Source organism: Ipomoea triloba, chromosome 5 (assembly GCF_003576645.1).
Source record: "Ipomoea triloba cultivar NCNSP0323 chromosome 5, ASM357664v1".
Classification (NCBI taxonomy): domain Eukaryota; kingdom Viridiplantae; phylum Streptophyta; class Magnoliopsida; order Solanales; family Convolvulaceae; genus Ipomoea; species Ipomoea triloba.
Window position 1 is genome coordinate 26,299,527 of NC_044920.1, and position 14,148 is coordinate 26,313,674.

General features: G+C 39.3%; 4 protein-coding genes across 4 annotated transcripts; all 4 read right to left on the reverse strand.

The window, feature by feature from the left end:
• On the reverse strand, window positions 1-2,638 carry LOC116019735 (pentatricopeptide repeat-containing protein At3g49170, chloroplastic). The gene has a single exon (XM_031260049.1). The coding sequence runs from the start codon at window positions 2,636-2,638 to the stop codon at window positions 65-67; it is 2,574 nt and encodes an 857-aa protein (XP_031115909.1). The 3' UTR covers window positions 1-64.
• A 333-nt stretch (window positions 2,639-2,971) lies between these two features.
• Window positions 2,972-5,895, reverse strand: LOC116019082 (rust resistance kinase Lr10-like). Its single transcript, XM_031259167.1, has 4 exons — window positions 5,007-5,895; window positions 4,872-4,892; window positions 4,728-4,760; window positions 2,972-4,234 (listed from the first exon to the last, which is right to left on the reverse strand). The coding sequence occupies exons 1-4, from the start codon at window positions 5,776-5,778 to the stop codon at window positions 3,120-3,122; spliced, it is 1,941 nt and encodes a 646-aa protein (XP_031115027.1). The 5' UTR covers window positions 5,779-5,895; the 3' UTR covers window positions 2,972-3,119.
• A 1,214-nt stretch (window positions 5,896-7,109) lies between these two features.
• LOC116021139 (vesicle transport protein SFT2B-like) lies at window positions 7,110-8,693 on the reverse strand. The gene is made up of 6 exons (XM_031261749.1): window positions 8,482-8,693; window positions 8,335-8,388; window positions 8,171-8,244; window positions 7,923-8,040; window positions 7,787-7,845; window positions 7,110-7,403 (listed from the first exon to the last, which is right to left on the reverse strand). Exons 1-6 carry the CDS (start codon window positions 8,578-8,580, stop codon window positions 7,325-7,327), a joined length of 483 nt encoding a protein of 160 aa, XP_031117609.1. The 5' UTR covers window positions 8,581-8,693; the 3' UTR covers window positions 7,110-7,324.
• Window positions 8,694-9,453: 760 nt separating this feature from the next.
• LOC116019158 (zinc finger protein CONSTANS-LIKE 10-like) lies at window positions 9,454-12,174 on the reverse strand. Its single transcript, XM_031259280.1, has 4 exons — window positions 11,881-12,174; window positions 10,178-10,678; window positions 9,852-9,980; window positions 9,454-9,758 (listed from the first exon to the last, which is right to left on the reverse strand). Exons 1-4 carry the CDS (start codon window positions 11,986-11,988, stop codon window positions 9,630-9,632), a joined length of 867 nt encoding a protein of 288 aa, XP_031115140.1. The 5' UTR covers window positions 11,989-12,174; the 3' UTR covers window positions 9,454-9,629.
• Between the last annotated feature and the right edge of the window lie 1,974 nt (window positions 12,175-14,148).

Below are 14,148 nucleotides of genomic sequence, written 5' to 3' on the forward strand. Positions count from 1 at the left end.
TTGTAAATTTTTGAATATTCATTAATTAGTTGAACTCAAGAACATGCATTTGTATTGTGAGTAATTACCAGTAGTCATTGCAGGAGCAAGCTCCATCTTTGATATGGTGAAATCTATTGGAATCTCTCACCACTATTTCTCTCCCAGTAGCAACTGATATGTACTTCATGGCAGTGTGGCAATCCCTGCAAACTCTCAGGTTCTTGAATATGCGAATGGGTTTTGGTTTGGATGTGCTGATCAGCCCGAAAGCCACTGCGATTTTCTCGCTGTGCTGGAACAGATATTGCTCCTTCTGCTCCTCCTCCACTTCATGGAGCACCAAGTTTGTGTCCGGGGTGTACCCTAACGCCTTTATTTTCGTAGCTAGTCGATCCAGTTCTTGGTAGATCTCCTTTGCCAGGGGGTGCTTCGTGTCCCCTACGTAAAACTTGTTTATCCTGTTCTCGGTTTCTATCCAGCTATACCCGGCTTCCTTGACCAGTTTTCGTTCTTTCATGTCTTTCCTGATTTGCGCTACTTCTCCCCAGTTGCCATTCGAGGCGTATAAGTTGGACAGCAGAACGTGTGCTGCTGGGTCGTTTGGGTCCTGGGAGAGGATCATTTTAGCAGCGTGTTCTCCAAGCTCCACGTTTCCATGAACCTGGCAAGCTCCGAGCAATGTGCGCCAGACTAGGGCACCGGGGGTGAAAGGCATTGATTTGATGAACTGGACCGCCTTTTCAAGATGCCCGGATCTTCCCAGCAGATCAACCATACACGCGTAATGTTCCATCCTTGGACTGATCCCGTGTTCTTTGGACATTGAGTTGAAATGCTGCCATCCGGCATCTACCAAACCGACATGGCTGCAAGCTGATAGAACCGCAACATAGGTGACCTCGTTTGGTTTTACGCCTGCCCTGAGCATCTGACTGAACAACTCTAAAGCCGTCTTGGCAAAACCATGTTTCGCGAAACCTGTTATGATTGCAGTCCAAGATATTATGTTCCGGTTTTCCATTTCATCGAAAACCCGAAGAGCAGCCTCGATGTTACCACATCTGGAATACATGGATATCAAGGCGTTGCATACAGATTGATTAGACTGAAACCCGGTTTTTAGCAACCGAGCGTGAATTTCTTCACCCTTACCAACTGCCCCTATACTTGCAGCAGCACTCAAAAGACTAGCAAAGGTGAAAGCATCAACTCCAACTCCAGACTCTTCAGTTTGGCTATAAAGTTCAAAAGCTTCCAAGGAATCTGAATTCTTGGCATAGCCATCGACAATTATATTGTACGAAACCAAATTCTTTTCAAACAGAAATTCAAAAGCTTTCCGGGCATCTTCCATCCTACCGGACTTAGCATACATACTAATCAAAGCGTTCGCCACACAGTTCACACCTGCAAGGCCCGATTTCACTGCATGATTATAAATCTGCTCACCAATATCAGGAGACGAAAGATTTCCACACGCCTTCAAAAGACTAGAAAACGTAAAATGGTTAGGTTTCACTCGGCCCTCTATCATCCTACAATACAAGTCAATAGCTTCCCTGTCACCAATCCCAGTCTGTACATATCCAGTGATGGCTGCAGTCCAAGACATTACATTATGATCAGGCATTCGATCGAAAACCTTCCTCGAATTGTCCATGGATCCATCTGCAGCACATTTAGAGTACATGTTGACCAAACTGCATCCCACACAAACATCCTTAGACAACCCAGATTTCACCACCCAACAATGCAGCTGCTGCCCAAATGATAGCCACCCCACCTCAGCACAAGCTGATAAAACACTACTAAGAGTAAAACGATCCGGGCTGAACCCGGTCAATAACATCTGCTCGAACTGATCAATTGCATCTCTTGGACTACCCAACTGAGAGAACCTAGTGATCATCAGCGTCCACGAAACAGAGTTTTTCTCAGGCATTTTGTCGAACACTTTCTGGGCGGATTCTAAGTCTCCAAATCCTTTAGTAAACAAATCAACCAATGCGCATCCAACACAAACATCAGAATCAAAATACCCGGTTTTAATCACAAATCCAAAAACTACCAATCCAATCCAAGCGTACGTTGCATTACAGCAAGCTTTAATCGCAGCGGAGAAGCAGAACTGATTCGGGTGCTCTCCGAATTCAACCATTCGAAAGAACGTTGAAACGGCTTCCATTTCCATATTACAATGAGCATAGCACGAAATCATCGCACTCCAAGAAACCAAATCTCTCCTCGCACCCATTCCGTCGAAAATTCCTTTTGCAGTTTCCCAGTCGCTACATTTCGCATACAAGCTTATCAGCGAGTTGAGAACAATCGAGTCCGGTTCGAGCTGCGAAGCGGCGAGTCTGGAGTGGATTGACTTGCCCAGTTCAAAGCTTCGGGTTCTGATGCAAGATTTGAGGAGGACGGTGTAGGAGGTGAGGTCTGGGGTGAAGCCCATCTGGGCAATGAGATCAAGCGTCGAAATTGCTTGGCGGATGTTCCCTCCATTTGCCTGGCGAATCAAACGGCCTTTGAGAGTCTCAAAATCTGTGCTTTTCTGATATTGAACAGAAGCGGGGTTTTGGGTAGAAATGCTTCTGGGTTTGATCGATGGAGAAGAAGCGAGTTTGGAGGGAGCGGGAAGAGATAGGCTTATCATGGTCTATGCCACACCAAATGAAAGCTTCTCATTTCTTTCTTAAGAAACAGAACTAGTTTTTATATTTTTCTAAACAAAAACTGTAATTTTATCTGCAATTTGTAATTTTGTAACCATGGACCAAGATATTGCCTCGTGAATTATAAAAATTTTATACCTCTGTTAATTTCTGTACATGTAAACAAATAAGAGACCGACCAAGATCTAACTCATCCTTTGATTAAATTTATGTAAACTTAATATTTATAAGTTAATTAATATATGTATATACAAGGGAATTATACATACAAATACACAATATATATAAATGAGATGGGGTCATGGAGTGGGGAGTGGGGGGAGCTGTCCTCACTATATAATATAATAACTACAAGTACAAAAACGATCAACTACACCTACAGAATATGTCATATAGATACAAAATCTGAAAATTATTTTTGGATCAAACTCGGTAGACTCGATCAGTGGTATAATTTGCCTTTTATCTGAGACTAGAGCCATCAGGCATTATTGATAGCTCAATAGAACCTGCATTCATCTCGCGTGGAGCAACAAACGGCCTTGGAGGCATCTGTACCAGTAGTTCATCGCCATCGCCATCGCCTTCAAGCATTTCAACGATTTTGTTCATGGCGGGACGATCTACAGGCTTCATCTGTATGCACCACAGAGCTACAACGATCATCTTCTTCACCACCTTTTTCTCTTCCTCACTACCATTTCCAGACATTATTACGTCTTTTCCTTCTATAATCTGATCATAAATCCATGTTGGGAAGTAAATTTGGTTATTGTCGTCAGTGAAGGGGTTCATGTTTCTCCTTTTGCTTGCCATTTCCATTAACAACATCCCAAAACTATAAACATCGGCCTTGTATGATACGCCCCCGATGTTCTTGTAGAAGAGTTCCGGTGCCATGTAGCCCACTGTCCCCCTGGCTGCGGTTAGGGTCACAATGCTGTTGTCTGTTGGGTACAGCTTGGCCAGCCCGAAATCCGAGATTTTCGGGGCGAAATGTTCGTCCAGGAGAATGTTGTGAGGCTTGATGTCGAAATGGAGGATCTGCTTGTCACACCCTCGGTGTAGGTAGTCTATGCCCCGTGCCACCCCGAGAGAGATTTCAAACATTTGTTTATAACTCAATGGGATGATCCCTTCTTCTGAGAATATGTACTTATCTAGAGATCCATTCGGCATGAACTCGTATACCAGAGCGCGGTTCGACCCCTCGACACAAAACCCGATGAGGTGCACCACATTGACATGGTGGATCCTGCCAATTGTAGCAACTTCACTGATGAACTCTTTCCCTGTTGCCAAACTCTTCTCCATCATTTTAACAGCCACAAAGGGGCCACTCCTCAGCTTCCCTTTGTACACTGTTCCATTGGCTCCTTCTCCCAGTTTCTCCTTGAAGTCATTAGTCATCTTCTTGATCTCACCATAGCTGTAATTGATTGGCAGGAGCTTGTTCTGACTGTTCAGGAAATCTTCAATGGTGTTGTCTGCAGATAAGTGGCGCCTCCTCCACCGATATGTCACCAATGCAATCAAAAATATGATCCCAAACAGAAGTCTGAATCCCAGAATTGCCACTGTAATTTCAACCAAAATGATAAACAAAGTAATGTCAATAACCAAAACTAGGTTGAACAAATTAGGTTATTTAGCTGAAATCTATGTTGGTTTAAGTATAATAACCCATTAAAAAAAAGCTAATCGACAATGTAGGCGGCCTAGTAAGTGCCTAAAAAGTCTAGTCGGCGTCTAGGAGGCTTAGGTGGTCAGCATCTAAGTGGCCTAGGCGTCCTAGACCACCTAGTCGGCTGGCTGGTGCCTAGACCACCGATTATGGTGATACGCTAGACAGTTAGCTTGCACCTAGCACCTAGGCGGATTTTGCAACACTGGTTACACGTTCAACTCCCAGTGACAGTCGCCTATTAGATTTACTGGTCTTTGTCCATTAAGATCACAAAACTAGGTTTAGCCCGTACACACTCTCGAATAGTTATGACTGGTTTTCATCGTCACTAAGAAAAAAAGAAGGTAAAAATGAGAGTTTGATAGTATGTTATGAGTCATTACCTATTGCCATTACGCCATACATTACCACCAGAACTGTCAAAATACAGGCAGAAGAGAGGGAAAATAAGATTGTCAGAAATACAGATTTCATTGAATTAGAGAAAATTGTTGGCAGAGAAACATGGACATTAATTTAACACATACCTCCATAGTAATGGATGCTGCCTGCAATAGCAACGAAGAACAGACGTCAGAAAACTGGAAAAGCTGAATATGAAGGGTGAAACGATAGGAAAAAAAAGGGGGAAATTTTCAAAGAAAATGCAGAATTGTACTCACAAGGAAGAGGGAGATCGAATCCCGTATCATCATAACAGCGGTGGCTACAAGTAACAGCGTAAGGATTTTGAGGATCATCAAAGTAGCATTGGCCTCCACTCTGCTCACAATCCCTACACAAATACGGCCGTTTCCATGAAAGCTCGACGCCGTAACCCAGGGCGCCATGGATGCTGGACAGGGAAGTATTGTCGGCCGGCGAGAGCCCCTGAACGGAGCCCCAACCCACCATTTCAACGCTGCAACCCTCCGCCACATCCTGTATCGACATGCTGTCTCCGATCGCGACATAGCTATTATTGTTTCTAGGTTTTGCACAGAAATTCGTCGGCGTGTATTTTTGCGGGGACGATGAACAGGTGACGTAGACCACCGGAATGTTATCTCCGGCGGGGGTGTACATCAAACCGGAATCGAAATAATCGCTGGTCTCGAAGTATTTGGGGAAAACAGTACAGTTCTGGTGATTAATTTGATCTTGTAAGCCGGGATCCACTACTCTGATTGTGTAGTCGGAATAATCGATTGCGAGAACATTGTACTTCTTCTCGGTCAACGTTAAGGTGGCCTGATTGTTCCGACATTCCAGCACGAATCTCGAATCGCCGCAGTTTTCGGGATCAGTGTTGAGTCGAAACGGGAAGCTTATGTTATGAAGATCGCCGCAGGAAGATGGAGCACAGGGCGGATTGGTTAAGGTTCTTGAGGCTGTTTTAGGACAGAATAGTGATAGCAGGAAGATGGTTGCAAAGAAAAGGTTTGGGGATAACATTTTGTGGGGATGAAGAACAAGAAGATGTGAAATCTGGGATATGATTGTTTATGAATGGATTTGGTTTTAAGGTGGTTTGAATTGAACTTGAATATATTGAGAGATGTGATTGTTGTTTCCTGCGATGGTTCCTGTAGAGGAAATGAGAGATTTGTCAACGGTTGATGACAGTTTGACCAATTATTGCCAACTTGGCATGGGGTGATCATGAATGATGTTGACTCAGCTTACATATCTACTAAGTCTTAATCCGTTTGATTAATAAAGTATTGTGCTATCCGGGGTGACCCTACAAAAACACTCCCAGTGCTTTCGGTTGAGAGGAGAGAATTAAGAGGAAAAATAATTGTAATTCAATAAATAAAATATGAATTGAAATTACAGTGTTTAGTAGGTAGGGATAAGAATAGTAACAAGTAATAAATATTTTATTCATGATTTAATATTACATTTGTTAGTATAAGTATTACATTTCATTTTGACTTGACTCTTTTTACAGACAAAGATTCGTGAGACGCTCATGTGATTAATTAATTGTGCATGGAATTATACATTGCACTATATGAAATGTTTATTATGCAAAATCAGAAGAATTACACATGAGTCAAGTTTATACATTGCGATTTGTCCCATGATTTTGTGAGCTATTATACAAGAATTATATTTATCTAGTAGATTAATATAAAATCATCAAATCTAGAATAGTGACTGCGAATTTCTCATTTGTTAAACAAAATTTATGGGATTTACATAACCTAATTGGTCAGTACAGTTGAATGTAAGCGTGTAGTTGGTCAAAGTTGAAAGTCAAAAGTTAAATGATTTTGCAGTTTGAATAGTGGGACGCGTATTGAGTTGGTGTCAGGTTCTACGGTACGTAGTGGCACGAGCACTCAACACACACACATTTTGACCGTCTCGCTTGTTTTGTTCAAAATCCAGTTCCTGTAATCCTATGCATGATCATATCTTTAGAATTTGGTGGCAATGACTGGGCCGGGATAGTAATGACAGCTGAGTGGAGTATCGAGAGTGGGTGTACAAAACTACAAACAACTTGAGAAAGGGGAAGAAACCAAAAAAATAAGTTTGAGCCGCTTGAGAAGGGAGCAACCCAGTTAAAGTTGTTCAGACTGTAACTTAATAACTATAAAATTATAAGTTCTACTTCTCGTATTAGCCTTCTGAATTTGAGTCGAAACTAGGTGATGTTGACTCAGTAATCACAAGATTACAAGTTCAACTCTCAGGACCTGATTCAGATGTTGGAACTTGGAAGGAGGAGAGGCCTTGGACTAAGGAAGCACATTCAACAGTTCTGAGACTAATCAGACAACAAACAAGTTAATTAATGTGTTTCATTCATGTATTTCTGTGTTAATAAAATGTTGTAGAGCATGGAACATCGGATACAATCCAACGTTGTTCTTGTTTCCACCTATAATACACCAATGGCTTCCACAAAAGCTGGATAAACACAATGCAAATTGTCTGCAATTTGGTGACAGAAGAATTGAAGAATGCAACTCTTCAATGGGGAAAACCATCAAGATTCTCTGTTGAAAACACGCCTTATCATATTCGAAACCATCCCACGAGCAAAAGGGATGTAACTCAGACCATACCTGAAAATTAGAAACAAACAACAGGCAATGTTTTAGGAATCAAAACTGAGGCTTAAAGCCTGAGAAACCAGCAAACTAAACATGAAACTTTAGACTGTCACATTTGGTGAGACCTTCCCGGGTTTCTTGCAATTGTGGTCAGTCTGTTGGCTTGGTAACCAAGAGGTTACAAGCTCAACTTCTAGCAGGAGTGGCCTATTAGCCTTTTTGATTTGAACTGGTCAGCTATGGATAATCTAGGCTAGTTTACCTATCCTTTGTCGATTAGGGTCATAAGGCAGGGTTTACCCAGTACACACCCTCGAATAGTGACTGTGTGTTTCTCTCGTCATCAAGAAAAAAAAATCTAATAGCGTAGCAAAAAAATAACAGAAACAACTCACCATAGAAGGGCGAGAATCTCGAATATGACTGCAAGTATTGATAATATTACACTATGCATCTGCAACAATGAAGTTTTTTTAGCAATGATAGACACTTATACTCTTCATTTTAATCAAATATAGCTAGGATAATTACCCAGAGTGCACAAACAAGAGCAAAGATGACACAGATAACATAAGCCACAGTGGCAAAAACGCGAACCGGATCCAACATCATCTTTATTTGCTTGCGCGGTCCAACAAGAAAGATTGTGCTGCCATGAGATCACAACATTTAGAAAACACTGAGAATAATAACTATTGACAGAGATGAGTGAATCCAGTTGATCATGTAATATAATATAATTAAAAAATGTGCATAATTGGGACTGTTTTGTAGCATACCTTCCAACAGCTAAAATGTTTCCAAAGGAAAACAAAAGAGCAAACCTGATAGGTCTGGCAAAAGCAATATATGACTACCATACAAGAACAGAACATAGAACAAAGCGTTAAGGTTAACGTGAGAAAAATCGAGAAAAGAAATTAAATTGGTCATATTGTCATACCAAGAACATACATACTATGCCAGCACCCAAGCAAGCAGAGAAAGCATAGATCCTCTGATAAACCAAAACCCAAAGAATACAGTTAGAAATTAATATTGGGTTTCATGAAAGATTGAATCTTTTACAAGAATTAGGAGCTTATGATACTTGGAGAGGAGAGAAGGAGCAGAAGCCTTCTTCATCATCCAAAATGTTATCTCCCAGCTGACTTCCATTATCATCTCTCTCCAAAATAGACTTCCACATTTCTGGGTTTTGTTCAGAATTCTTGATTGTCAGTTCACCCCAAACTTATTCCAGTTTTGTCTGAATCTGAACTTTCAGGCTGCAGGTTCTGCAAATCTAACTGCATGTGTGTTCTTATTCATCAATTTTGTGTGCTCAATAACAGCAAATTGCAGATCATTTGTGTAATAATCTAATAGCACGTGAAGTGTATTGAAGATGCGTGTAGTCATGGTTTTTAGTTTGTTAATCAAATCTGTGTACTATATCTTTTACCTTAATATAGTACGGAGTAGTTTACCTGCTGTTGATTCTCAAACCAGTTAGGCAAGGTGGAGTATATTAAGATTGATATCTCGGGGCAACTCAGTTAGTTCTTACTTCTTAGGAATAGATTGTAGGCAAAAACACATAATCGTGTCCTAGCAGTGTGGAGTTTCACTCAATGTGGAGAATGTTAGTAGATACAAAGTATTGATCTTTTCACCTAATAAGCATTGAGTTATCGTGATTTATCTTTCCACTATTTTGTTTGGCTGGAGCGTGAGAGTCCTTGGAACAAGAGAATTTCACATTTTTTGGGCAAAAAAAAGAACAAATTCATGTGATGGGTTTCTTGTAGGCACCAGATACTGGTTCTCCACCTAATGAGTCACCGTAAATTATCTCTTCACTATCCTGTTGGATTAGGGTGCGGAAATCCTCGTTGCGAGCTAATTTCGTCTTTTTTGGGCAAAAACTAGACAAATTCAGTTGGATTGAAACCTGTTTACTGCTGTTATTAGAGAAACAGGCTACTAGCGTTACTAGTTAACCAATTGAATTGTGTCCTAGAAGCATGATTGCACGTTTACACGTTTACAAGCTCCCGGGGGAGGGGGTGGGGAGGTAAAGTTTTTCAAAAAAGAAACAGCATATTATTTTTATTCAACAAACACTATATATACAGCTCTAGTTGGTGTACTTACTGATCCACAATGCAGATTATTGCAACACTAAGAACAAACTTGGAGATTATTGACCACATATATATATAGATATAGATATATCCTGCCTAAACTATTGCCTTTCTACATTCTTCTTGCTAATAGAGAGTTAACCAGCTGCAAGTGCTTCTTGGATGCATCTATTTCTTCGGTTTTAGCGAATCTTCCTCGGATCCTCGGTTGGCTGTCGGCCAACGCCTTCCTGCAAGCATACTGGGGAGAGTGGAAAATATGAGTGAAGTGTGCCTCGAAGCTAAAACTCGAGCCAATCTAGTAGAAAGAAAATCGTCCTCGAATTGAAGTTACCTTGATCTTCCTGCCGAAATTCCTCTTAGTCCTCTTGTTTCTGTATCTCGAAAGCTTCTCCTTCCGATCCTCAGATATGGAACTACCGATAATCTGTTGTGTGAGGCTTACACTGCCATGTCCAAGAGTCTGTCATAACAATAAACTCGAGGCTTTCAGTCTTGTTTTTTTTCACTTTCTATTGGGTATTTAATAAAAATCTCGTCTTGACTTTGATCTAAATCTAAATGTATCCTAGAACTCAGTTGAGACACAGAACATTAATCAAACTTATATGGCATTATGACACGAATAAGAAAGAGTGTAAAAGGGAAATTAAACTATACCTTTATGTCCCCTTCGCTGAATGATCTTCTCATCCCATAAGCAGCACTAAAGTCCATTCCAGAAAAATCGAGAAAATTAGGCCTCAGTGGAGCCCCAGCCCCTTGCACCAACTCCATGGAGCTTAGAGACTCTGAGCTAACGCTTTTCTGAAACGATCCCTGAGACACAAAATTTTTCTCTGCTGCCATTTCTTCGCTAATCTTGGTAATCGGAATCTTGGCATCCAGGGCATCAGAAGAAGGAGGTGTTTCTACTCCTTTTGACAAAAGATCGCTTTCGCATCCATAGAAAACATCACTAAGGAGTTGTTCCTTCTCGAACGATGATTCAATATCCGAAACCTTTAGCACTTGGGACGAGATGACATCTTCAGAACAAGAAATCATTGGCATGGCAGCAGCCATTGGATCAAGATCCACAAATGGTTCCTCAATAATGGGCTCAGGAGCCTTGAAGAGGTCCCCTTCTCCTCCAAGGTCATATTCAGATACAGCAGATGTCTGTAAAAGGATGTCCCATATTAGGATTTGAAATTAGAATTAATGCGGATCAGCAGTTATTATGAAACAGAACACCAGTATCTATATTCTTATAAAGATGAAATCTGGGGATAAATAACGGGATTACAATCTAAATACACATCAAGCTGGTAAAACCGAATAGAAAACTTTCAAGGCACTGAAGGTAAGTAGAAACTTTCAGCATGCTTTCAAACCCGTGACCTGCTCTGATACCAACTGTTAGGACCAAACGCTTACTACTACATCAAAAGGTACATCTAGCAACTTTATTTCCTTATACTTGCGTAGCAGTTAGTGCCACATTTCGATGGCTAGATACTGGACTCGGCTCTCCAAGCCACCGCCCAATAGTGTTTAGCACTCAAATTGCATGAACTCAAATCAACTAAGACATACTCCCAATCTAGGTAAGTTTGGGTACATCTCCCTTTCCTTTTATTAAGCACTAAAATTTGCCCTCAAATTGCACTAGACTAAAAAAGTGTCCACTCCACCCTGGATTCACAGAGCTACCAACAGACAATCTGCAACTTTGTTAAAAGAAACACCTTTTTTTTCAAAATCAGCATCTCACTGACAGGAACTCCTCCTACCCATAATCACTAAATGGTCATCTTTGTGTTAGCTTTTTCCCTTTAACCTTTAATCTGTTTCTCTGTGTGGAAAAAATCAAATAAAGAAAAAAAAAAAGAAAAAGAAAAAGAGAAAGCCATGGCCACATCTGCCTTCTTTGCTGGAAAACTTGCAAAAGAGAAGAGGCCATACAGAATTCATGATTGTGACAGTAATATACTTAATACAAGTAGACCTAACAGGTAAAGGCAATACAATATGCAGTATTTTCAGAAACAATAAATGCAATCTTTTAAACTACACAATTCATATTTTCTTCCTCTCCCTTGCCCTAGTCAAGCCAAGGAGGAAGAAATTGATAAACTCTTTTTTTTTCTTCTTCTTCTTTTTATCCTAAATTCCACATACATGAATAAAGCCAACAACCCCTCAAATTTGAGATATTAACATACCCCTCAAATTTGAGATATTAACATAATAATGTGAAAAAGATAGAAACTTTACAGTCCACCATTCAAAACCCAAGCTCAAAATAGTCTCAGAAATGCTGATAAGACAATAAAAGAAACAAAACAAAAGAAATTCCCAAAAAAAGGAGAAAGATTCACCATCATAGAAGCATTGGGTCTCTGAGAGCAACTGAACTCTTCAAACAGTTGTGCTTCTTGAGGCAAGTTATGGTAGTAGGGAAAAAATAGCCCATTGTCAGCATACATTTCTTTGTTTCTGTGTTGAGCTGTGTAATAAGCGCGGGCGAGAGAGATATGAAGGAGAGTGGGTGTAATGGAGCAAAGGGGCTTTTATAGGTGTTGAAAGAGCATGAGAGACAGAGAGACAGAGCAGCAACAGCCGTAAATGAAGAGAAAGTGAAGAGCTTTGTATAAGAAGAATCTGTTTTTGATTGGTTCTTGGGGTCTTCCGTTCACCAGATACTTCCTATATATATATATTTTTTGTGGGAATGTCTGCGGCGCCCACGTGGCACTCTCTAAAAAATATGCCTATATGTACCTAAAATTTTAAGGAAAGTCCACACTTCATTTATTTTATTTTATTTTATTTTTTTACACTGAAAGCATTTTCAATAGTTATAGTTTTTAATAAGTTTTTACATGTATGATTAAAAAAGAAAAGATGAGACGAAAGAGGAAAAATGAAAAAAAAGTAAAACAAATCTGAAAAAAGTATAGATTATCGCATCTGGTGTTGTTGCATCTCACAAGCTACAAAAGTACAAATAGCGCCATTGTTGCATTATGTGGCGCCCAGTTCACTAACAAAAATCAAGGTTCTTGTATTGTGTAGCCAAATAATCTCTCCCCTTACCTTCTCTTCTCCATATAGACTTGGTTTCCTCAAAAAAGCACACCAAAAATCACAAGTGGAGATGCTTATAACCTATACAATTTTAGGTTGCATAAGTACAAAAAGTATCAAATTGGCATATCAAGTCTAGCGAATAGTGCAATTAAATTTTCTAACTAAAAAAACTCAAATTAAGTACCAAAAACCAAAAAATTAGTGTAATTAGGTCTTATTTACATATTTATCACGTTACCGATGATTTGACGCTAACAAGACCTTTAACGTATACTTTTTCCACATGCGATACTAACTTGGTAATCATTTTTACAATTTTTTTTAAAAAAGTTAAAAAAAAAAAAAAACAAAATCTTGAAATAAAAGTCATTGGACAAAGAGGGTGTCTATATCCGACAATTATGGTTTGTTTAAGGCTCAAATGTTTAGATTTGAACTTTCAAGTTCCGTGTGAAGAAGGCAATTATTGATTGCCTTCTTCTCAAAGCTAAAGAAAGTAGCCAATAGCTATCTTCGTCTGAGCGTAGAAGAAGAAATTATGGGCGCCTTCTTTTACTCCAAAATGAAGGAGGTGGCCATGCCGCCTTCTAATATACTTGTACTCGATACGGTTAGATTGTCACTTGTCAAATGATAATGAAATATTCTTAAAAAAAAAAGAATTTAAGAAAGAAGATGATAAATAGTAATCATGGTTGTAAGAAGAGGCAAGTGAGGACAAAAGATGTCAAAATCATGCAATAATGCAATTGTCCACATTTTCTCTAATAATTATAATGATAAAATTATTTTGGTGTTATATGCAAACGCATTGTATTATTGTTTGTACAGTCCCACTGGTGAACGCACCAAATTCTCTTCAGATGACCGATGTTGACAAAACAGTACTACACATTTTTGGTCTTTTGTTACGGAATCTCACGCGCTTCTTTCTAGGCATGCTCTAATGCATCGACACAAAATCACAAATCTATGGGCGTGTGGGGAATTGGTTTTTATTTTGATAAAATAACCTTTCGTAAATTCAATTCTTAAAGAAATAAGGATCAAATGGACTATAAAATTAAACATAAAGTTATAATTAGATTATTAAACTCAAAAAATTATAATTAAGCCTTTGAACAACGCAAAATCAAACAACTGAATCAAAAGTGACTTATTTACTTAGTAGTTGCTGACGTGGCGGGTACCAAATTTAAAAATAATTTTTAAATTTTTTATTTTAATAATTTTAAATAAATAAATTTAACCAAAAAAAAAAGAAAAAGAAGAGACATGTGGCTTCATCTCCATTCTTCATCTTCCGCAGCCTAGAGACGAAAGTCTCTTCGTCTCAGGCAGCTTGGAGACGAAGCCACAATTTTTTTTTTTTTTTTTTTTCTATTTAAAATTATCAAAATAAAATTTTAAAATGTATTTTTTAATCTAAACCGCCACGTCAGTAACTAATAGGTAAACATGTCACTTTTGGTTCAATTATTTGATTTTGTATTGTTCAATGACCTAATTGCAATTCTTTTGAATTTGTTGGCCCAATTACAGTTTTGTGTGTAATT